This window comes from Zalophus californianus, chromosome 4 (genome assembly GCF_009762305.2).
Source record: "Zalophus californianus isolate mZalCal1 chromosome 4, mZalCal1.pri.v2, whole genome shotgun sequence".
Classification (NCBI taxonomy): Eukaryota; Metazoa; Chordata; class Mammalia; order Carnivora; family Otariidae; genus Zalophus; species Zalophus californianus.
In genome coordinates this window covers 93860936-93882617 of record NC_045598.1, presented here as the reverse complement: position 1 = coordinate 93882617, position 21682 = coordinate 93860936, and the positions used below count along the sequence as shown (strand labels likewise).

At 50.7% G+C, this 21682-nt stretch overlaps 1 protein-coding gene across 4 annotated transcripts in view; it reads left to right on the top strand.

The window, feature by feature from the left end:
• LOC113912561 (adenosine receptor A3) overlaps positions 1-21682 on the top strand; it is a 63808-nt gene that overhangs the window by 38254 nt on the left and 3872 nt on the right. Inside the window, exons 1-4 of one of the 4 annotated variants that reach the window (XM_027575900.2) lie at positions 8909-9588; positions 17747-17856; positions 19413-19760; positions 21251-21317. In XM_027575900.2, coding sequence (XP_027431701.1) covers positions 9239-9588; positions 17747-17856; positions 19413-19760; positions 21251-21317 — 875 coding nt within the window. In that variant the 5' untranslated portion in view covers positions 8909-9238. Of the gene's footprint in view, positions 1-8908; positions 9589-11134; positions 12231-17701; positions 17857-18940; positions 19178-19412; positions 19761-21250; positions 21318-21682 lie in introns of those variants that run through there. The other 3 variants (XR_004820049.1, XM_027575911.2, XM_027575920.2) reach the window with 3 other exon arrangements.

The following is a 21682-nucleotide window of genomic DNA, read 5'->3' as shown; positions in this document are numbered from 1 at the left end:
TGAGGTACCTCCTGAGTGGAGCACTGGGCCTGGAGCTGGAGGCACCCTGCCGGTGAAGGTAGCACCCTGCCTGCTCCCCCACCAGGGCCCTGACAAACCATGCAGGGGGTGCGAGCCTGCACCACGCACCAGCCTCCGTGACACCGGCTGTGCCTAGAGTCACCTCACTGGGGCTTCACTCGGGTATCTTTGTCATTGATCAAAGGGGCAACGAAGCCACGGAGAATAAAAAATTTGTCCAACATCTTCCACCTAGAAACAATTTAAAACAAGAAAGACGGGTTTGTTTTGAAGCCCTGGCTGGACCTAATGGCGACTTCTCCCCTGAAGCACGTGGGTCAGCGTGCAGGGGAGCAGGCCTCCCCAGGCACGAAGAGGTGTCTGGCCGCGGCTGAACCCACTATTCACGCATGAGCGAGGACCGACGGGCAGACTGTCACGGGTCAGGCGTGGCAACCGTGGGCTTGGTTCGAGGGGTCCCAGGCTGTTCAGAGAGATGCGGACCGGGTGACCAAAGAGCCTGCAAAATAGAACAGGGAGAGTGCCCCTCCAACAGGAGACTCAGAGAATCAGCCCTGATGAAACACAGGAACTCCTAACCATTTCTGCTAGGGAAGAAACCTGGCCGCTTCTCCAGGTCTGACCTTGAACTAGCCACTCTGGGCATCAGTTTCCTCCGGTGCTCCATCCCTCCCCAAATCCTGTGTCCTGGAACACGCCCCCCGCCATGGAGCACAGTGACCTGGGGCAAGACCCCGGACTTTGTGAGTCCCGTGCCATCGTGTGTCAGACTGAACTGGCCAGCCAGGGCCAGAGGTGGTTCGAGGGGTCCGGCAGATAGAGTGGTGAAGAGTAAGTCGTGGATAAACTGGCTCTGACTGTGAAGTGGAAATGAGCAGAGTAAGACGATGGCCAGTACGTGTGTGAGTGAGTGAGTGTGCGTGTGTGTGCGTGTGGAAGGGGGCATGCTTTAGATACATCACAGAGATGAATGCCATGGGCTGTCGCATGTACAAATGCGGAAACCACGAAATGTGATGGAACCATCAGACAGTCTCTCCGAGGGTCCCTTTCCCGAGGCCCTAACTGGTCACTGTCTGAACTGGTTTGAGATTGAAGTTAGAGGCAAAAAACCATTTTTGCTGAGCAAGAGGTCTCCCTGGGTGCCTCCTAATTCCTGGTTGGATGTTGAGAGGTGTGGTCAGGGCTCTCGCGGGGTGAGGAGCCGCCAGGCCCTGAGAACACCACTTCATGCACCAGTGAGAATTTATCGCGGGTCCCCTTTGTGCTGGCTACTATTTTAGGCTCTTGGGACTTTGGGGACAAAGAGAGTGGGCGGGAGATCTAAAGATGAATCAGGCATAATTTCTTATGAAGTTTACTTAAGGACTTTACTAGCTCCTGGGAGAAGCGGTCACGTCAATAAATACCTACAAATGGTGTAGTAAGTCCTCAAGGGGAGGAACGTGTCAGCTGACGTGGGTGGGCAGAGGAGGAAGCTATTAACTCAGTCTGCTAGTGACTTCAAGCCTTTGTGGAAGTAGGCAGGGTGTACGTAAATAAAAATAAAGTCTACCTGGGGGAATAATAATATTATGCCCTATACAGCACCATTCCTAGGGGGTTGTTTATGACGTGGTAGTGTGTGCTCGACAGTGGTTCTCCAAACCGTGTCCGGAAAGCTCTCCTCGGAGAGCTCAGTTAACGCCAGGGGGCATTTTCTGTCTCATCATTTTTTTTTTCTTTTGCCCAAAGTGATCATCCAAAATACAATTGTGGGGACACCTGGGTGGCTCACTCGGTTAAGCATCTGCCTTCAGCTCAGGTCATGATCTCAGGGTCCTGGGATCGAGCCCCGCATCGGGCTCCCTGCTCAGCGGGGAGCCTGCTTCTCCCTCTGCCTCTGTCCCTCCCCCCCGCCCCGTGCTCTCTCTCTTGCCTTCTCTCTCTCTCAAATAAACAAATCTTAAAAAAAAGATAAGACTGTGGACCACTTGTTGAGGAAAAGAACCTCACCCCAAAGTCAGGGAGGGACTGACAAGAATCTTTGTGTAACAGCCTGGAATAATCACCTTGCAGATCTGCCTTCGGAATAAATGCTCGTGCTCCTTCTCAGGTTACTTGTACGTATTTATTATACCTTGCCTACTTCCAAAAAGGATGGGAGGTCGCTCCCAGTAAAAGAACAGGGCATGACGGAGTCGCTCACACCCCGGGAGCCCAGGGATGACATGGAGCCTAAAGATGCCCTGGAAAGCCTACGCAAAGCGTGGCCACTGGGACAGAACCCCAGCTCCAAGCCTCTTCGCTGCCCTGGCAAAGCTGGATTACACAAAGCCTCCCACTAAGCAGTGACACAAGGCAGGCTGGTTTATTAAGAAAAACAACCTCATCGCTAGCCCTAAACTCCTCAGTGAAATTTATCCCGAGAAACTTTCTATAAGGAACATGGCAACAGATCGTTCTCCTCAGTCGTGATGAAATGCTGAGACGTACTTCCTATGACAGTTTTCTATATTTACCTTTAATAAAAAGCAGAGAGGATCAGGTTATCTGGGAAGGCATTTCGCATACAGTCTGCTGCTGTCTGATCACAGACGAGATGAAGGAACGCACACAGAGAACGCAGGGCTGAGCTGGCTGCCTGCCACGGGCCCCAAACCACCACCATCTCAGCTGCCCTGGGGAACAGACAACTGACAAGATAACGCACTGCCCCCCATAGCTCGCCCCCACCCGGGACACAAGACTCACCCAGTAGGGCCCTGAAGAGTGTCTACCTCCAATGACAAACTGGGTTTTGGCATAATTGCTATGCAACTGTTCTCGTGGGGTGCACTGGGACGAGCCGGGGCTTTGAAGCCAGGCTAGGCTTGGGTCTGGGCCCCAGCTGTGTCATTTACTGGCTGTGTTGCCGAGAGTAAGTCACTCATTTGTCACCACGCCTGTTTCCTCATCTGTGGAATAGATCTGACAATACCTACCTACGAGGTGGTTGGTGCTCTCTCAAAGGCAGCTGTCGGAGGGGAAGACACACACAGCAGCAGAAGAGAGAGGTTACAAATCTCCCGCCACGCTCCCAGTTCATTACGGAGTGTCATCACGTGGGTTAGGTAGAAGGTTGAAAAAACGGGGTAGGGGGCAGGATATGGCCCCGCTGTAAACATTTAGGATCAGCGGTTGTCCTGTCCAGAGTTTGTTCGTTCCTGCACCTTCTGGGGTTTAAATAAAGGCTGTGCGGGTCGACACCAGGATCTACAGTGGGCTCCGGAGGCCTGCCCCGCTTTGGGATTTGGGGAGACACCTGACCAGCCTGGGTGATTAGAGGCCTGGCGCTGAGTTGTGAAGACATGCAAGGTGTTCTGAGAAATCACGGGCTCTGAAAGGCAGGAGGCTGGCCAGCACAGGCCAGCAAGACTGCCCACGGAAGGGAGAGGACTGGGCAGAGCTTGGCAGGTGCCGAGGGAAGCACCAGGGCCGTGGGGCAGCTAAACACCCCAGTGGGACCTCACGTGGCAATCCCTCTTCCGGTCTTCTCTGTCCTCCCCTGAAGTGAGGAGGCCAGTGGCGGGCTCCCCTCCCCACATTGCCTCTGGCCTTGAGCAGGCCCCTCCAACCTCTGGGCCTCAGTTTCTTCTGCTGTGAGCCGAGATGAATAATACGGGCCTCGCGGGGTGGTTTGGTTAATTGAGTGAACTGGAGCGTGTGAGCGGCTTCACACACTCTAAAGAAAAACGCAGATACTGTTTTTATTGGAATACTCACAAGTCTGAAAGTAGGAGCAGCTTCTCAACCTTCCTGAGTGAAGAGGACTGACTTTAAGCACTGCCCAGAAATATGCCATGGGATCGGCTTGAACTTGGGCAGCTGGCAACCTGTCCTTATCTCCCTTGCCCTCAGTTCTCAATTTCTTCACGTTCTGCCCATCTGAGGTCGCTGGCTAAACAGTGCTGGAAGGGGGTGCCACCAAGGGCTCCCGGCTTCTCGTTTTTTTCCTCCGCCTGCGTCCTGAGCAGCTGTGGGAATGTGCTGCCACCTGGTGGTCGCTGCTGAGCACAGCGCCCCAGCAGAGGCTCCGGAATAAGCCTTTCAGGCTCTTGAAGCTGGCGCCGGGAAGCCTCTACCCGGCTAAGACTCTTGTAGCTTGAACCATCTCCTTGCTTCCTGGGTGCCTACAACCTGGGAAAAGTTTAGAGTTAACTGAACCCTTCTCTGGACTCTCCATTAGGGCCTGGAGGCCTTCTAACCCGTGTGGTGTCAGTGGGCGTCTGGCGGGTAGGGCGTTTAACCAAGGAGTTCCCCTTTGCTGAGCAGGATTTCCTGTGGCTCCCAGTGAAGGAACCTTGAACTCTCCCTTCCCCCCTTGCACTGGTTCTGAGTGAGTCTCCTGAACTCAGACTTTGGCCTCAGGAGTCCCTGGCTCCTTGGCCAAACCCATGTGGCTTGAGTCGCCGAGTCACCGGGGCCCTAGTACGAAGCCCCCTGGGGACGGTGGCTCCAGATCAGCCTCTGGAAGAAGGCTTCTGGAGGGCCCAGCTTCCTCCTTGGGGGCTGACTGAGAGCAGGGAAAGGAAGGGCGCCGGGAGAGGACACCGTCTTGGCAGTCTCGTTCTTTCTAAGCCTCTGCTGCTGCCTAGCAAGCATGAAGCTCTGTAAACATATAATAAGGTTTTGGGGAAGTGGTGATGGGGCCCAGAGGAACTGAACAAGCTGATTTTGTGAACTGCACAGGCAGTGGTGGAGGCAGTCCGAGCCAGCCCCAGGCAGAAGCCACCACCTCCCGCCTGCCCGACATCCTGTCTCAGCAGCTGCCTGGTCCCGTTCTAAGTCTCCAAAGGTTCCCGCGCCCCCGGGGGTCCTGCCCACATAACATCCTGCTGCCGGTGCAGGGTCGTTGCTGGAGATTTTCGGGCTTGTCTGAGAAGCTGCAAAGGAGCAGCTGAATGGCTCTCTGGCCAGCCTGTCACGACATCAAGCAGAACCCCAAGGGAGTTCTGTGGCTGAGCTGTGGCTGAGCTGTGCCCAGGTGTGTCCGGCCAGGGTTTGGGATAGGTGAGGCCTTCTCCCCCCAGGACTCCAGATGCTTTTCCTGTGGTTCAGCTTGACGGATCCTCCCTGGTCCTTGCCTCCTCTGTGGAGTTCAGGTTCTTTTAGTAAAACTGAAACAGACACAACCCTTCTTTTAGACGGGGAAATTCCCTGAGCCCCGTCTCCCTTATAATTTATTTTATTATTAAAAAAATAGTTTTAGCACTCTGGTCCAGTGAAAGATTTTCTTTCTGTCCCAGAGCTCCCCTTGGGGCACCGCCAAGTGGCCTGCTGGTTTCTCCACCTCTTTGTAATTCAGAGCAGGTGCCACACCTACACGGTACTTGTGCTCTCTTCCACGGTCCTGGTCACCACTTCCTCTTCCAGGTGGGGGGTTAGGACGTCCAATTGATAATATGGCAACATCAAGTCCAGGGACGGCTTGTAATTGTGAAAGCTGCCCATGGTTGTTCACTTGCCCGTTCATTTACTGAAGCCAGGAGCCTGGGATTGAATGCGGGCTCTGCCACTTCCTAGCTGTACCACTTGGGGCAAATTACACCACCTCTCTGAGCCTTAGTTTGCTCCGCAGTGATTATAGTATCTATTTCATCATAGAACGTTGAATAAGACCGTGAAAGTAAAATGCTCAGCACTCTAGATGGTATAAAGGAACGTACTTAACAGGTCCCAGCTGTTAACACCCAGTGGTATTCTATACCCAGTGCCACGCTGATGCCCTCTGGGTCACTGAGGTGCTTTCCTATTCATTCATTTAGCAAAAATATATTTGAGCACCGCCATCTGCCAGGCATTGTGGTGGGGCTAGAAATGGAAAGTGGAGGTCCCTACGTTTCGGGAGCTTGTGAGATAACAAGGGAGGGGGGCTTATAAACCCAGCATGGGGAGGGGATGTCTGGGAAGTTCTCTTCGGGGTCCTGTTTGAGAACAGTCTTGAAGGAAAAGCGCTTGTGTTTTAGGTGGGCACAGGGAGAAGGGCTTTCTGAGCCTGGTGCACAGGGGAAAGGAAGCGAAAGCATAATGGTGCTTGCGGTTTCAGGGAGGAGGGGGAGATCCAGGCACCAGGAGGCTGCAGAAGCTGGGAGACCCCCACTTCGAACGGTCTCATATGCCATTCCAGGGAGGCTGGACTTGATCCTGAGGGCTACGCGGAGGCCGTGAGGGCACTTGCATTGGGAATGGCTTCCGGGGGGCTGAGGTGGTCTCTCTGTGAGAGATGAGGGAAGTTACCCAAGAGCAGCTGTGGCATGTGTGTCTGGGGGGTGGCGGGTGGGTAAGCAAGATGACCATATGCCCTGGCCTCTCTGTCCCCTTTTCCAGGCTGTCTTCTGGTGCTCCATCTGGAGGGAAAAGTTGGCTCAGGGCCCACTCCCAGGCCAAAATGCTAAGTAACTGTGGAAACCTCTCTCCTCACCCCTCCAATCACTTCCCTGAGCAGGGATGGGCTCAGGCCTGCCTTGTTCACAGAGAGGAAATTTCCAGAGAATTCCCGGGTGGGAAGAGGTGAGTAGGTCGGGTGTCCCAAGTGTGGCCCTTGCCTCTTCTTTTCCCCCTGGATGATTCTCCCACATGCTGTCCTGCACCCACCACACTGTTCTTGTCACTGGTGCTGGGTCACAAAGCCCTCTCCTTGGTGTCTCTAACCCAGCCCAGATGGGCTGGTTCCAAAAGGACTCACCTGTGTCCTAAAGGAGGACAAAAGGGGTAAGAATCTGCAAGCACACCAGTCAGGTTTCTAGCTCCAGCTGTCCGGTTGTTGCCCAATGCCTCGGTCCACTTCCTGTGGCTGGATCCACGGCTCAGGCTCTTTCCTGGCCTCAGCCACCTTACCTCTTGCCCAGCTTCTGTCCCATAACCACACAGAGGCCCCCATCTCTCTCTTTAAGTGCGGGAACTGCCCGTCGTCTGACCAGCTCTCAAATGCAGAGCAAGGCTGTGAGGCAGACCTGGGGGGCAGGTAGCCCTCCCCTAGCCCTTCCTAGGGGCAGCCAAGCCCCTAAGGAAACCGCTCCATTGCTGTCCATTCGCCCTAACCGGGCAACACGACTCGTCCCTACACCAGACAGTCTCTCTCTCACATAGGGCTGTTTGGGTGCTACCTGGTGGCAAGGTGCTGGCGGGGAGGGTACATTTTTTTTTTTTTTTTTTTTACAGTGGGTCACCAAGATTCAACCGTTGCTTTAGGGTAACTTCTTTTGGTAGCACGCAGCCTCCTAGAAATGGCTCTCTGTGACTTCCTTCTCCAAAGCAGAGATAAAGAAAGCAGCTGTAGTAGAAACTTTATGAGAAGCCACGCTAAAGGCTGACAAAACTTCTCAAGCTCCCAGGGCGCAGGGATGTGGGCATAGGTAACACTGGAAAACGCTGGGGTGGCGGAGAGGCAGTTGGGGAGCACTGCCCCTTCATATCTTGGGAGGGGGTGGTTTTGCCCAGGAAGACGTGGCAAGTATAGAAGGCATGAGCAAGGGATTCAGCTTGGGCCAACTGGGGATGAGGGTCGGGGAGCAGAGGGTGACGTAGAAGTGGCAGCCCGAGGCATCTCACCAGGGCCCTGGCGAGGATGTGAACAGCACTGTTGATAGCGCTGAATTTTAGTTTTGGCTGTACATAGGTTGGTGTTTAAGGCAAATATTATAAACCCTTCAATCCACGGTGCGGGCTCAGATCCACCCACCCCTTCCTCTAAATCACCCCTTTGGGCAGGACTGAGACGCATCTGAACTCCATGGACCTTAAATCACAATTGCTTGTAAGCGTCTGGTTTCCAGAAGTTGCAGACTAGGTGAGCAACTTCCAGGAAAGCAGTGTGGTTCCTCTTTCCCTGCGGGCGGGGCGGGAGGGTATGCCATGTGCTGATGTGCACCTGTGGCCCTTTCCCTCCTTTCTGCCGGGCCGGTCATCCTGTTGTTCCTCAAGGAGGTTTGTCACTGGCTGGTTGCTGGGGCGAGGGCATATGAGACCTCCAGTGGGTGTGCGGGGCCGACGAGGGGAAATGTCGAGTCAGCAGATGTGCTTATGGGAGGTGCTGTGTTTTTTGCCCTTCTAAGCAGGGCATCTTAACTTGTTCCTTTGGCAGAGGATCTCTGAGGCAAAAGCTGGGTCCCAGCTATGCCTGGCCAGGAGTCAACTCATGCCACTCAATTCTCAGGGCTTGCTGCTTTGCACTGTATTAGTCTGTTCAGGCTACTGTAACAGAATACCAAAGACTGGGTGGCTTATAAGTCACAGAAATTCTCAGTTCTGGAGGCTGGGAAGCCCGTGATCAAGGTGCCAGCAGATTTGGAGTCTGACGAGAGCCAGCTCCTTGGTTCATGAATGGCAGAAGGGGTGAAGGAGCTCTGTGGGGTGTCTCTTATAAGACACTAATCCCATGCCTGGTGGCTCCATGCTCATGACCCAGGCATCTCCCAAAGACCCCACCTCTTAATACTGTCACTTTGAGGCTCAGATCTCAATCTATAAATTTTTTTTGGTGGTGGCGGGGGGAGGACACAAACATTCAATCTGTAGCATGCGCTAAGAAACCATAAATTCTGGCTAAGGCTGCCACCAAAATCTAGTTCTTGTTCCCCTGTGGCTCCCATTTGCCTCCTTGTCATGGGATCTTTCTGCTAAGGTAGCAGAAAGCCAGAATATTTGAGTCCGTGCTCTTACTGCTCTCCTACGCAGCGCTACACTCCCATCCAGTCCCCGAGTGAATGAATTCTGAGCCTTCTCCATGCCCCTCACACCCCTCCCTTGCTCTTTCTATCGTCTTTTTGAGCGTTCTGGTCTATGCTTCCTCTTGACCCATCTCACTTCCTGAAACACCCCTGAAGAGGGGTGCTTATCTGGATGGAGCTCGAGTGGCCCTCTGGGGGCAGGAGGCAGAGGCCTTGAGCGTGTCTGTCTGCGGAACTAAGAGAAGCGACACTTTCAGATTCAACCCACATAGAACTGTCCTTCACGCTTCTGGGAGCCCAGGGATGTGTGGCCCGCAAAGGGGCGGAAAGTGATTATTGCCCCTGGATGGGCTCTCTCTAAGAAAAGCCGGGGTCTCCAAGGGAGTGTCCCACCAGAGAAGAGAGGGAATGAGCGAGTCGTGAATTTTAGACTGTTGCTGCTGCCCCTGGACCTCTAGCGAGATGCCTGGCAAGAGCTAGGCTCCCTGGGCCACGCAGATCCTGTCAGCACGCTTGGGGAGAGCAAGATGGCTGTCAATAGCACTGCCCTGTTGTTGGCCAAGGTTACCTACATCACCGTGGAGATTGTCATCGGGCTCTGTGCCATCGTGGGCAACGTGCTGGTCATCTGGGTGGTCAAGCTGAACCCCAGCCTGCAGACCACCACCTTCTATTTCATTGTCTCCCTGGCCCTGGCTGACATCGCCGTTGGGGTGCTCGTCATGCCTTTGGCCATTGTCATCAGCCTGGGCATCACCATTCACTTTTATAACTGCCTTTTCATGACCTGCCTGCTGCTGATCTTCACTCATGCTTCCATCATGTCCCTGCTGGCCATTGCTGTGGACCGATACCTGCGAGTCAAACTTACAGTCAGGTAAAAGGGGGCAGAGTGGGGCAGTGAAGGAGGTGCCTGGGACATGGGGCTTCTTCCCTGAAAACACATCCAGTCTGGCCTCTGATCTTGAAAGAGGGCACTAAGTTTCTTTGCACCATTTGGTGTGTGAGGGATTTAACAATGCTGAGCTGGGACTGGGGAAGAGCTAAAGAGGACGAAAGCTTGATGCATCGTTATTTACTATTTTTTTTATTAGCATCTCTAGCTTGATGCATCTTTAATTAGTAAAAAATGTTCTTGAGTTTTAGAAATGATAAGAGACCTACTAGATAACATAAGGAGCAGACAGAGAAGAATAGGAGGAGATAAATAAATGGACGGTTCTGTTATTTGCAGATGTAGGTTATTTTAAAGTTATTTTAACTTTGCTTCCTCTTCCAAGTTGAGGAGGGGACCAAAAAAAGTTCTCCATTGCCGAAAGTAGTAGCAACCTTTCATGTGATGGGACCAGAACAGAACAGACCGTCAAGTGGAGACATCTCATTCCCCAGGTGTCCTGAATGGCAATCAGCTTGCTCTCCTCCTCTCTGGTCTTGGGGAAGAGACATGGGGAGGGAGCTGCAAACAAGCTTTTGATACTAAAAAGCCCAGGCTCAAAGGCCAGATCTTGAGATCTGAGCTGGGGCAAGTGACTTCTGCTGCTTTGGTTCCTCATCTTTCCACAGCAGTTAAGAGACTTTGAACTCGGACTCACTTGTTTCCATTTTACCTCTGCCACTTCTAGCTTGTCCGGGTTACCTGCCTCTGTTTCTTTTTTTCTTTCTTTTTTTTTTTTTCACCTATAAAGTGGGGACAGTCATTGCCACTTCCTCATAAAATTACATGGGTCACACATATCAGGCTCTAAGAAAAATGCCTGCGTGCGGTCTATGCTCACTCAGTGGTCGCTGTAACTACTGTTATCCTCCCTCACCCAGTCACCGGGAAGGGAATGGAGATTGTCGTAAAACTAGCTTCAGTTTGTTGTGAGATGTAACTGAGATACAGTCTCCCGAGGACACAGTCAGTACGTAACAAAAGCAGTGTCCTTCTTGTAGTCTGTGTGGATGTTGTCAGGAAGGACCGTGGAAGGAGGAATGGTGCCTCTCGTTGGACGAGTCGTTTGAGGTCCTGGAAACACTTCAGCATGACCTCCACGCCTCCCTACAGCCCTGTGACTCGAACACCAAGTGTGGCCGCCAGAGCAAATAGAGAAGCAGGGGCGGGCACTGGTGGAGGGCGGGGTGGGAGAGGCAGAGTCGAACTCATGGCCTTCAGCCCCGCAGCCGAACAAAACAAGATCATCTTGGGTAGGCAATCGCAAGAGACATAGAAAACTCTTACCTTCCACGAATCAAAGAATTCTCGGGCTGGAAATGGAGCTGTGAGAGTGGCAACATATGTCTAACCCATTCTACATCATATTTCTTTTAAAAAGTCCCCCAGAGAAGTTTGCTAGAATGCCTGCTCTCTCCATCCCCATCGCCCCCGCTCCTTCCTTTAGCAATTCCTAAATGAACTCATCCATTCTCTTCCATTCAAACAGATACAGGAGGATCACCACTCAAAGAAGAATATGGTTGGCCCTGGGCCTTTGCTGGCTGGTGTCGTTCCTGGTGGGACTGACGCCCATGTTTGGCTGGAACATGAAACTGACCTCAGAGTACCACAGAAATGTCACCTTCCTTTCCTGCCAGTTCCGTTCTGTCATGAGGATGGACTACATGGTCTACTTCAGCTTCTTCACTTGGATTTTAATCCCCCTGATTGTCATGTGCGCCATCTATCTTGACATATTCTACATCATCCGGAACAAACTGAATCAGAAATTTTCGAGCTCCAAAGACACGGGTGCATTTTACGGACGGGAGTTCAAGACGGCCAAGTCTCTGTTTCTGGTTCTCTTCCTGTTTGCTTTGTCCTGGCTGCCTTTGTCCATCATCAACTGTATCACCTACTTTCATGGTGAGGTGTCACAAATTTTTCTGTACTTGGGCATTCTGCTCTCCCATGCTAACTCCATGATGAACCCTATTGTCTATGCTTATAAAATAAAGAAGTTCAGGGAGACCTATCTTTTCATCCTCAAAACCTGTATGATCTGCCAGTCCTCTGATTCCTTGGACCCAAGCACGGATCAGACTTCTGAGTAGTTGTCTGGGAAAGATGACACTTCATCCCACTGACCTTTGGATTCAGCATCAGTAAACACTTGAGGACTTGTCCACCCGACCCAGGGGCTTTCATGTCGTCCTTAATTTCTTCTACTGAGGTGGGGAACATTTGACTGGCTGCCTCCACTTGTACCTCCCCTAAAGCCCCTTCCTATAATCTAATTGTTTTCTTGTCTTTCTTCTCTGATTCAATGTTCTGGTTGCCTGACTCGAGGAGAATGTCCTACTATTACTATTGCCTGTGTTCCTCCTGCCCCAACAGGAGGAGGAGTCAGTCTGAAGGATGCCTCATTGATTTAACTGATGCAAGGTCCCAATCCCGCTGGACATGGGTGTGGTGGTGACTCAGTTCCACTCCGTGTGGAACCACACCGGCACACGCCGGGGAGATAGCAGGAACAGAGTGTCACAAAGGGGAACTGAAACTGCTGAGTTCATCTGTAACTGTATTTGAGTAAATAAAAGATGACCGCTAACTGTTGTGTAGCTCTTTCTGAGGGTCAGGGTCACTTGGGGCTCACAGACCCAGCTGGCTGCTCTTGGCACTCAAACTACTTGCCACTGGGAACCACGCCATGTTCACCTGTTTGAACTCTGGGGCCCTCACCCCTTGCCCTATAACACCCCGCTCCTTTATCCCGGGCTAATCGGAGCATTTGCCAACTTGATGAGCCGTTCGTCAATTGTTAAAGAAGGATCAAAAGAGGCAGAAAAGAGACACAGGATAGCTATTATTTGTGGAGTGCTTTCTGTGTGCTAAGCACTTTCCATACATGAGCTCTTCGGATCCTGACAATCTCCGAGGTAGGTGCCACCATTATTGTTCCGTCCATTATGCAGAAGGAAAACAGAGGCACAGAGAGGTTAAGTAACTTGTCTATAGTCACACAGTTAATAAGTAGTGTAAAGCCAGGATTTAAACTCAGCCCTGCCTTTTGGGAGAACGCAAGCTCCTCACCACCTATCCTCAGACACAAAGAGGGACTTGTAACTTCTCCAAAGTTCAAACTCTCAAGTTCACCTAATGGACAATTAGCAGATGCATGGATAAACACAGTGGTTTGTATGCTGGGAGGACTGCTGGATTTTTGGAGGCGGGGGGGGTTTGCCTTAGGTACTATCACTGATGTCTCATTAATCCTGACACCAGGTGGGGAGAGAGTCCCAGTCATCTCCTTCTCACGTTGTGTGTGGCTCTGGAGATACAAGAGGACATCTCTGGTTTGGTCTCTCCAAATTTGCAGCTGTGGACTCTCCCTAAACAATGAATATCTGAGCCTGATGAGAGCAGCGAGATGGGGCTTTCAATTACACCACTTCAAAGAGAATAAGTGTACTTAAGATTTTTTTTTTAATTAATTCTTAGCCGGTTCTGAAAGTTTATCCTGACGGCAATCTTAGGCCAGAGCCCGATAACCATATTTATCTAGTTAACATTTCATCTCAGTAAAGGTCCTCACTTCTCGAGAATCCCTGTCACCCCAGGAAGAATGAACACTGTCTGGAAAGTTTGAAGACTACATCTACTTTGCTACTAATGCCAAACTGAGTGGGTTGCCGACCCACCCACTTCCCTGCGCCGCTCACAATCGTATCTTAAAGGCGAATGACTCGGACCTGCCTCCACTGTCCCTGGAAGTGTGGGAGGTTGCCTTCATCTCGTCAGTCTCCCCTTCAACATTTGGGGATCTTTCTTCTCTAAAAATGCCAGCGCTGCCCCCCAAACCACATTTTTTTCCCTTCATGGCATCCCCTTGTTTGATTTAGGGCTTTCCCCCCACCCATGAATTAAGTTTTTGTGCTTTGTTAAAATGCCCCTCAGGACAATGACCTGGGTTTTACTGTGGGGCTTCTGGTGACCCTGGTGCATGCTTCTGCCCAGAAGCTACCTTTGCCCAGTTGGACCCTTGAGGGAAGTGCTAGTTAGTTTTCAGTCCCAAACAGAGGCATTTCTTAGTTTTCAAACAATCTCTAGTAGTTGTTGTATCAACACTTAGCACCTGCTCTTTGGGGAAACTTGCGTTAAAGGGACCAATTCTCAAAACAAAGCAGCAGTCTGTCCGGTGTCATTTGGTGTCATAAGAGGAGCTGTAGTCTCTCGGTCTCAGAAAAAAAACTTTTTTTCCCTCTCTTCTCCTTTTCTCCTCATCTTTCCCCTTCTCTCTCTCTTTCTTTCTGAAGACCACTGCTTAGCAAACCCACTGAGGGTTTGCGGGGAGTTGTATTTGTTTTTTTTTTTTTTTAATATTTTATTTTGTTTCGGTCAAATGGGAACATCCTGGGCTAAGATGTTCCACAGGCCCGGAAGAAGCCCTTAAAGTGACAATACCTTTCGGAGTGGACTCAGAAAAGATGAACTAAGAATCACTGGTGAGGAGCGGTGGTAGAAGTGGCGAGCTCCACCCTGCTTTCAGGTTCAGAGATTAGCGTTGCTGGAGCCTCCTTGAGCCCGTCTCCTGGCTCATTCCCTTCAGCTGGACAGCTGAGGGTGGCTGTGGGTTTTTTGGTTCTCAAGGAATAACGTAAAAAGACTACGCAGACAATACTGACGTTAGCTTCCTCCTTCTCCCTATGAATTCGCTGGAACGAAGGTAGATGTTGAGTAGCTGGGTTTATATACCTAATTTTTTTTTTTAATCAAGTCAGCTGTGGGTAAATGAAGACCAAGTGAGAACAAGCAAAGGCCACCCCCAAGCTTGCAATAGCAAGAGAGTCAGTCACTGCCACTCGTATTTTGGCAGAGACTAAAGGGGTCCGTGGAGTGGGCCAGCTCTCTGGTGGTAACAGGGAGGCTTCGCTGCGCCCTGGCTGGAGGCTGGTGGCCTGGGGAAGCTGTGGGTGGGCTCACACAAGTGGGGCAGCCCGTGTGATTGGTTAGGAAAGCATATTCGGCTTTCTCTGGTTGGCCCCAAGGTGGAAGCCGGACAAAAATTTGGGGAGCCGTCAGTTTTTACTAGCTACTTTGGGTTGGTTGTCACAGGGATCATTGTTTGGCATTCTGGACTTTTGCTAGAGACCAGGGTCTGATGTCCTACAAATCTGACCTCTAGCAGGTTGGCTTCCCTGGCCAGTTATTGGAGATAAGACGCTGGTTTCCTGGGCCAGGAGTTCTGTCCGGAGGTCTATTTTTATAGATGGTCTGGCCATTGTCCATGGGTACATTCAGTTTTTTACAACTAGATGCACATTTTCCAGAGACACTCTGCCCTTAGAGGCCATAGTGGGTATGCTGAGGATGGGGAAACAGCTGTCTATTGCCCCGACCGCTCAGACGACATGGTGTATGTCACGTCCCCTTGTGAAGTCTAATGTCTCTACGCTTTCGCCATGTTGTTACTACTGTAGAAGGAAGAGTACTATTGTGGAAGATTTAGCATCAGCTCATCGTGCGGTACTAGATGTGTGAACTCGGGCAATTTCCTAAAACGGAACCTCCTCATACCTGAGTTTCGTTTTGTTTTTTGTTTTTTACTATTTATGATGGAAAACTTCAGGCACACCAAAGTGAAGAGGCCAGAATAATGACCCCTCAGATATCTGTTATCCTGCTTTAGTAATGATGATCATTACTAAATGGTCAACTTACAGCCAATGTTGTTCCATTAATGTCCCTACCCACCCGCCCCACCCTGATTATCTTGAAATTTTGGACATCAAATTATTTCATCTGCAAACATTTTGGTTTTTTTTTATGAAAGGTATTTTTTAAATGATCAATTGGCTTATTGTTATTACCCACTCATCCTCTTAAGTTGTACATCTAAGGAGTGAAAATTAATTCTACCCTGATGAGGCAGCAGCAGAACTAAGAGCACCGACAAATACCCAGAATGCTAGTAGACACATGGTTCATTCTCTGTAAGTCTGGGCCTCTCATTTGCTTTAGAATGTTACCTTTTCATGTCTTGGGCACTTTACTGATATCTGGACCCAATCCATTTCTCCTTTGGCTGCTACTTTCTTTGGTTTCACGGCGCTATCTCTGAGCCATTCCCAGTGTCCATTTGGAGGTGGCTTTCTCAGAGATAAGAACTGATTTTTAAAAATACAACCACAATATCTATATGAATTATAAATTGTTACATAATTTTTATTGATTTTTCTTTTTTAAAAAAAGATTTTATTTATTATTTGAGAGAGAGCAAGCGAGGGGAGGGAGAGGGACAAGTAGACTTCACACCGAGCACTGAGCCCAATGCAGGGCTCAATCCCAGCACCCCGAGACCATGACCCAAGCCAAAATCAAGAGCTGGGTGCCCAACCGACTGAGCCACCCAGGCGGCCCAGTATTTATTGATTTTTTTGATCACACAGGCCAGCCCAAATTCAGTTTTGAAAGGGATTGCACAATAGCATGAATGCCAGGAGCCATCTTTGAGGCTGGTTATTTTTATTGATTTTACAATTTTTTTTTAAAAAGGAACTCATAATTCCACCAGTCTTTTAAAAAAGATTTTATTTGGGGCACCTGGGTGGCTCAGTCGTTAAGCGTCTGCCTTCGGCTCAGGTCCAGGGATCGGGCCCCGCATCAGGCTCCTTGCTCAGCGGGAAGCCTGCTTCTCCCTCTCCCACTCCCCCTGCTTGTGTTCCCTCTCTCGCTGTGTCTCTCTCTGTCAAATAAATAAATAAAATCTTTAAAAAAAATAAAAAAGATTTTATTTATTTATTTTAGAAAGAGAGAGAGAGAGAGAGACGGACCAGGAGGCAGGGAGAGGGAGGGGGAAAGAATCTCAAGCAGACTCTGCACTGAGTGTGGAGCCCCACGCAGGGCTCGATCTCACGACCCTGAGATCATGACCTGAGCCACAACCAAGAGTCTGACACTCAACCGACTGTGCCACCCAGGCGCCCCTCAGACAGAAACTGGTTCTTGACATTGTCATTATCACATCTGAAAAAAACTTAGTAATTTCTTAACATCATTGACTATCTAGTCACTGTCTAGACCTTTGGTCAGGATCCAAATAAATTCCATATGTTGCAATTTGTCATTATTTCTCCTAAGCCCCTTTTAATGGATAGATTCCTCCTTCCTTCTTCCCTTCCCCTCCCCCGCTTTTTCTCCACCTTGCGATTTATTTGTTGAACTCACAGAGGTTTGATGAGGAGTCAATGTGGCACAGGTAGAACAGGCGCGGGAAGCAGGCCCGCTGCTGGCCCAAATGCTGACCGTGTGGGAATGGGACAGGCCCCTCCCCCACAAGAGGACATTGCTGAACAACCTGGACACTCATCCACGTCTGGCCCTTGATGGGGAGGGCTAACTCTGGGGGGTGATAAGTAGTGTTCGGCCTAGATTCACCGGAGGGGTGCTTCTGTAATTCAGACTTTCAAAATCAGCTGTCAGACCACGAGTCCCAATAGGAACCAAGAGAAGCTTCTCTCGATGCACAGACAGATCTCCTTGATTTGTTCCAGCTCTGCCCCTGGAAGCTCTCAAGAGGTCTGGGCGCAGCAGCCCTGGCTGCTGACACCCAAACACCCACATGTACAACACTCATGCTCCAAATGCCGGGTGCATCTGCTCCTAACAGCTTCATGCTTCACCCCTGACTCCATTCCCTGGGGGGAGGCTTCAGTGTCCACTTGGGAGTCGGGGAAGTTAGCACTCTCACCTGGCCCATTGGCAGGACAGGCTCAGTTGCACACCTGGATATGTGCCAGCGCTGGTGTGTGTGCTTGTGCTCTTCCAAGTGGGTACAAGGCTTTGTTGCACCAGGGTGCATTTATCCAAGGGGGGAATCTCCATTGCTGTTTTGGGAGTGCCAGGAAGCCCACAGTTTTTTCAGTTGCCTATATTATTATATAAATAAGTTTATTTCCACAAATGGCATCCCTCTGATGAGGTACGCTTGTGCAGTGCACAACCTGGATAGCTATACACAGCAGCACGGCTTGGATTGACTGGTTCTTCCCTTTGCCCTGGTCTCTTCAAACAGGATAAAACCAGCTGAAGCTCAAAGATCTCGGTTTCCCTTAAACAGATCCAGGATTCCTGGGACCCCTGGGCATGGTTTGTCATTCCAGTTGAAGGTTGTTCACTTCCTTCCAGTCATGGGGTCCTTCATTCTGCTCTTCTGGACTGTCCTTTCAGGTAAGACATGGGGAAGGAACATCTCCAGCCTCCAAACTTCCCAAACACCTTGCATTTCCTTGCATTTCCTTCTCCTCTCCTACTTGCAATGCCGGTTCTGTCGCTCAAACCACGGCAGGAGTGGGATAGGAAAATAAACGGAGGAGATAAGAGGTCCTGTCCAAACTCATCCTAGTTCTTAGCTCTGATAAGAGGGTAATGAGGGGAGAAAAGAAATGTTTAAAAAGAGGGTTGTGAGGAATTTGAAAGCCTCAGCTAAGACGTAGGCTCTGGACTCTCTCAGCATAAGCTCTCCTCCCCTCCCCATTCTCCCCCAAAAGGGTTTGTGCAGATGGACAAGGCCAGGACTTTCCGCTGTCTCCCTGTGCCGCAGCCCAGAGATGAGACCCCGGGGACTGGCCTGGTGAAATTGACAGCTGCTGTGTCTCTCCCTGGGTCAGCGCCCAGGCCTCTAGACTGAGCATCACCCCGTCTTCCTTGTGGGGTTGTTAGGAGAACAAAATATGAAGTCGTATCAATTCATACGGGGGGGCGCAAGCCTGCCGTGCAGGCTGGTCCTAGGTAGCACTTGTGGGGACCTAGCCCACCTCTGGAAAGCTGAGAGACAGGGGGGCCCCTGCTGCCCCCCTCTCTGCTCCTTGTTCAGATACTTCCCCAGCCACAGTCAAGGGGGACATGGTGTGCATGACTTCCTCACTACGCAATATCCTGAGATGATGGAGCTGCCCCCGAAGGCCTTGTATGGAGGAAATGGAAAGTTCTTAGCTCCTAAGAGCAGAACCTGACTCCCTCTGTTCTCAACCCTATGTAGCCAGCAGAAGCCTCCAAACCTTCTCACCTTTTGAAGGGGCCTCAGTGGAGTAGGGGGTAGGGGCAAAGGATCTGCTCACAGTTAAGCCTCGGACTCTTCAAGCCCCCTGCCAAGCAGTGGTGGGAGGCCACCTATATTCGTGAAGAGGGGGATCCCTCAGCCCAGGGCACAAGACTTGTCCAGGGTTGTGGTAGTAGCTGGTTAGGCCTGCTGGAACCAACACCACAGACTGGCTGGCTTGAATGACAGAGATTTATTTCTTCACATTTCCAGAGGCTGGAAGTTCCAAGAATGCGGTGTGGGCAGGTTTGGTTTCTGTTGAGGCCTCTCTGCATGGCCTTCTTGCTGTGTCCTCACATGACTGTCCCTCGGCCTGTCATCTGATCTTAAGCTCCTTTTTCATAAGGACACCAGTCTGGTGGCATTAGGCCCTTTCTAATGACCCCATTGTAACTTAATTACCTCTTTAAAGGCTCAATCCCCAAATACAGTCACATTCTGAGGTACTGGAAGCTAATACCTCAACATATGAATTTTAGGGGGACTCTATGTGGCCCCTAATAGTGGCTAACCCAAAATAGGCAAAATAAAAAAAAAAAACTCAGCTTCCTGTGCTTTAACTGATTTTTCTGGAGGATGGCAGGACCTGCGACGTGTTTAAAGGAACGATGGTGTGTGTGTGTGTGTGTGTGTGTGTGTGTGTGTGTGTGTACACGTGGACGCATGCCCATGTGTGTTTTGACAGATGCCATGGTCATGGACGAAAAGGTCAAGGAAAGTTCTGTGCTGGACATGGCTTCCGCTACCTGCAGCTACAATACCCACTATAAGGACCACCCCAAATACTGGTGCCAAGGCTACTTCCGGGACTACTGTACCATCATTGCCTTCACACCCAACAGTACTGACCGCGTGGCCCTGAGGGACACAGGAAGCCAGCTCATCATCGCTGTGTCCTGCCTGACCAAGGAGGATGCGGGCTGGTACTGGTGCGGCATCCAGCGGGACTTTGCCAGGGATGACATGGATTCTACAGAGCTGGTTGTGACGGACAACAGAGGAGGCCTCGCCAGTGATTTTTGGTCTGGGAAAAGTAAGGAGTCTGTCAGGGGTCCAGTCAGGGGTAACACACAGTCGTTCGTATTCACTGGTGTGGTACATACTCGCTGAGACCGGGGAGCACCACATCAGGCTCCCCCTAGGTTCTTTGGGGTAACCTGGTCACTCCTTCCCTTCAAAGTAGGGTGTTGCTGATGGCTGGGGACTAACTTGGAATTCAGGGAAGAGGAGGGTGTATGGGCTCCAGGGTACTCTTGGAACTTTCCTTCCCTCACAGCAATCTGGCTCATGGGATTTGGAAGAGACTCATGGCGGCTAACAGGTGGGAGGGCTTTGTGTTGCTGGCCAGGAAAGCCTCTGAGGTTGTTATCACACGCCTGTGCTCCGTAGCCAGGCTTGTAGGTCTAGAATCTTGAAGATCCATTTCTTGAGAGGTGAGTGAGGCTATAAAAAATGACCCAGGTGCCTGGATGAGCACCCTCAGAAACGGGGGTGAAGATCATGGCAACACGGGTCAGGAGTGCAGTTTACACCCGGAGGCTGCTGGGTGGGTGTAGGTTGGACTGGAGGCTGTAGGGGGAGGTCTATCTAAGCCAGTCAATTGCTCTTTTGGGCCAGGGCTGAGTTCTCCAGATGCTCACCAAAATTCTTCTGTCAAATGCTCAAAACCTCTTTTTACATCAGAAAGCTTCTGTCTCAGGCAAAGAGCTTATGGAAAGCACTAACCTTTCTCTTTTTTCCTTCTGTGGCTTCTCAGTTGTTTCCATTTCTAGAAGGGATGGTCTTTCTATCATAGTCCAGAGCACAATGCCAGTAGGAAAACAAACCAAGAACTTAAGGGAAGCCCTAGGAAGCCTCCTGGTTCTGGAAAGAGAGTCTTGCTCACACTTGAGCAACGAGTCATTTGTTTAGCAAGCATCTTATTGAATGGGTGACATCCTTCACACCTAGCATGTTTCTACTGTATAGTTTTAGGCTCGGGATGAAAGAGGTCTCACCTAAATGTGCTCCTTAGTTTAAGTCCCCACTCCTCCCCAGCTGGAATTGCCAGAGAAGGCAATGTAGGTGGCCATGGTGGAGGTTCTCCCATTGGGTTTTGGTGGCTGTCAGGAGCACAGTGTGGCAATGATGTCACCTATTGGCTCATGCCTTAAGGATTGGACTGGCCCTCTTGTGCCTCTGGTGTCCCCTCCCAGAGCCTTCAACCTGGGACTCTCTAACCATGGGCCACTTCTAGTCCACACAGGGCTTTTGGGCAAATCTGGAAAGGGAGTCCTGCCTCCAGGTGCACGGAGCCCAGTGACAGGGAGTATGGCTTGGCCAGCAGAGCGTGGGCTGGATTTCAGCCCCTACTTGTTCCCTCTGCCCTCTGCCCCATGCAAGGCACCCTTGGCCCAGCATTTGTCTGGAACACTCAGTCTCTGAGGGTTGAGGGAACGGCAGCCAGAGACTCAGAGATGTAGAAGGCAAGGGCAGGCTTGGAGACTGGCTCACTGGACTCTCAGCAAATCCTTTCTGATGCAGACCTATCAGACAAAAATACCAGAAGCTGCCGGGCTTCAGGAGTGGTCCACAAGGCCGATCGCTCCAGGTGAGGACAAACGACTTTGGGGGGTGAGGTGGGCAAGGGTGACACAGCGTGGCAATTGATTTGCACCTGCCACTTCTCCACCTGAACTATGGATCTTCAAGGTGACCATGTGGTTTCTTTCAGAAGAATATAGTTTAAGACTCTTGGATCCAAATAGCAAAAAAAAAAAAAAAAAAAGTCTTCTCATTATTTTAACTAAAAAGGAAGATCCGTCCTAAGGAGAGAGCAATGTCTCACACGTGAAGGGCGGGACATGGCACCCTCAGAAATGGTCCGGAGTGTCTTTGGGACTTTTTCTCACTCTCTAATCTGCTGCTCTCGTGCTTGCTGCCTCTCTCTTTGCACTGCTCTCTTCTGTTTCATTT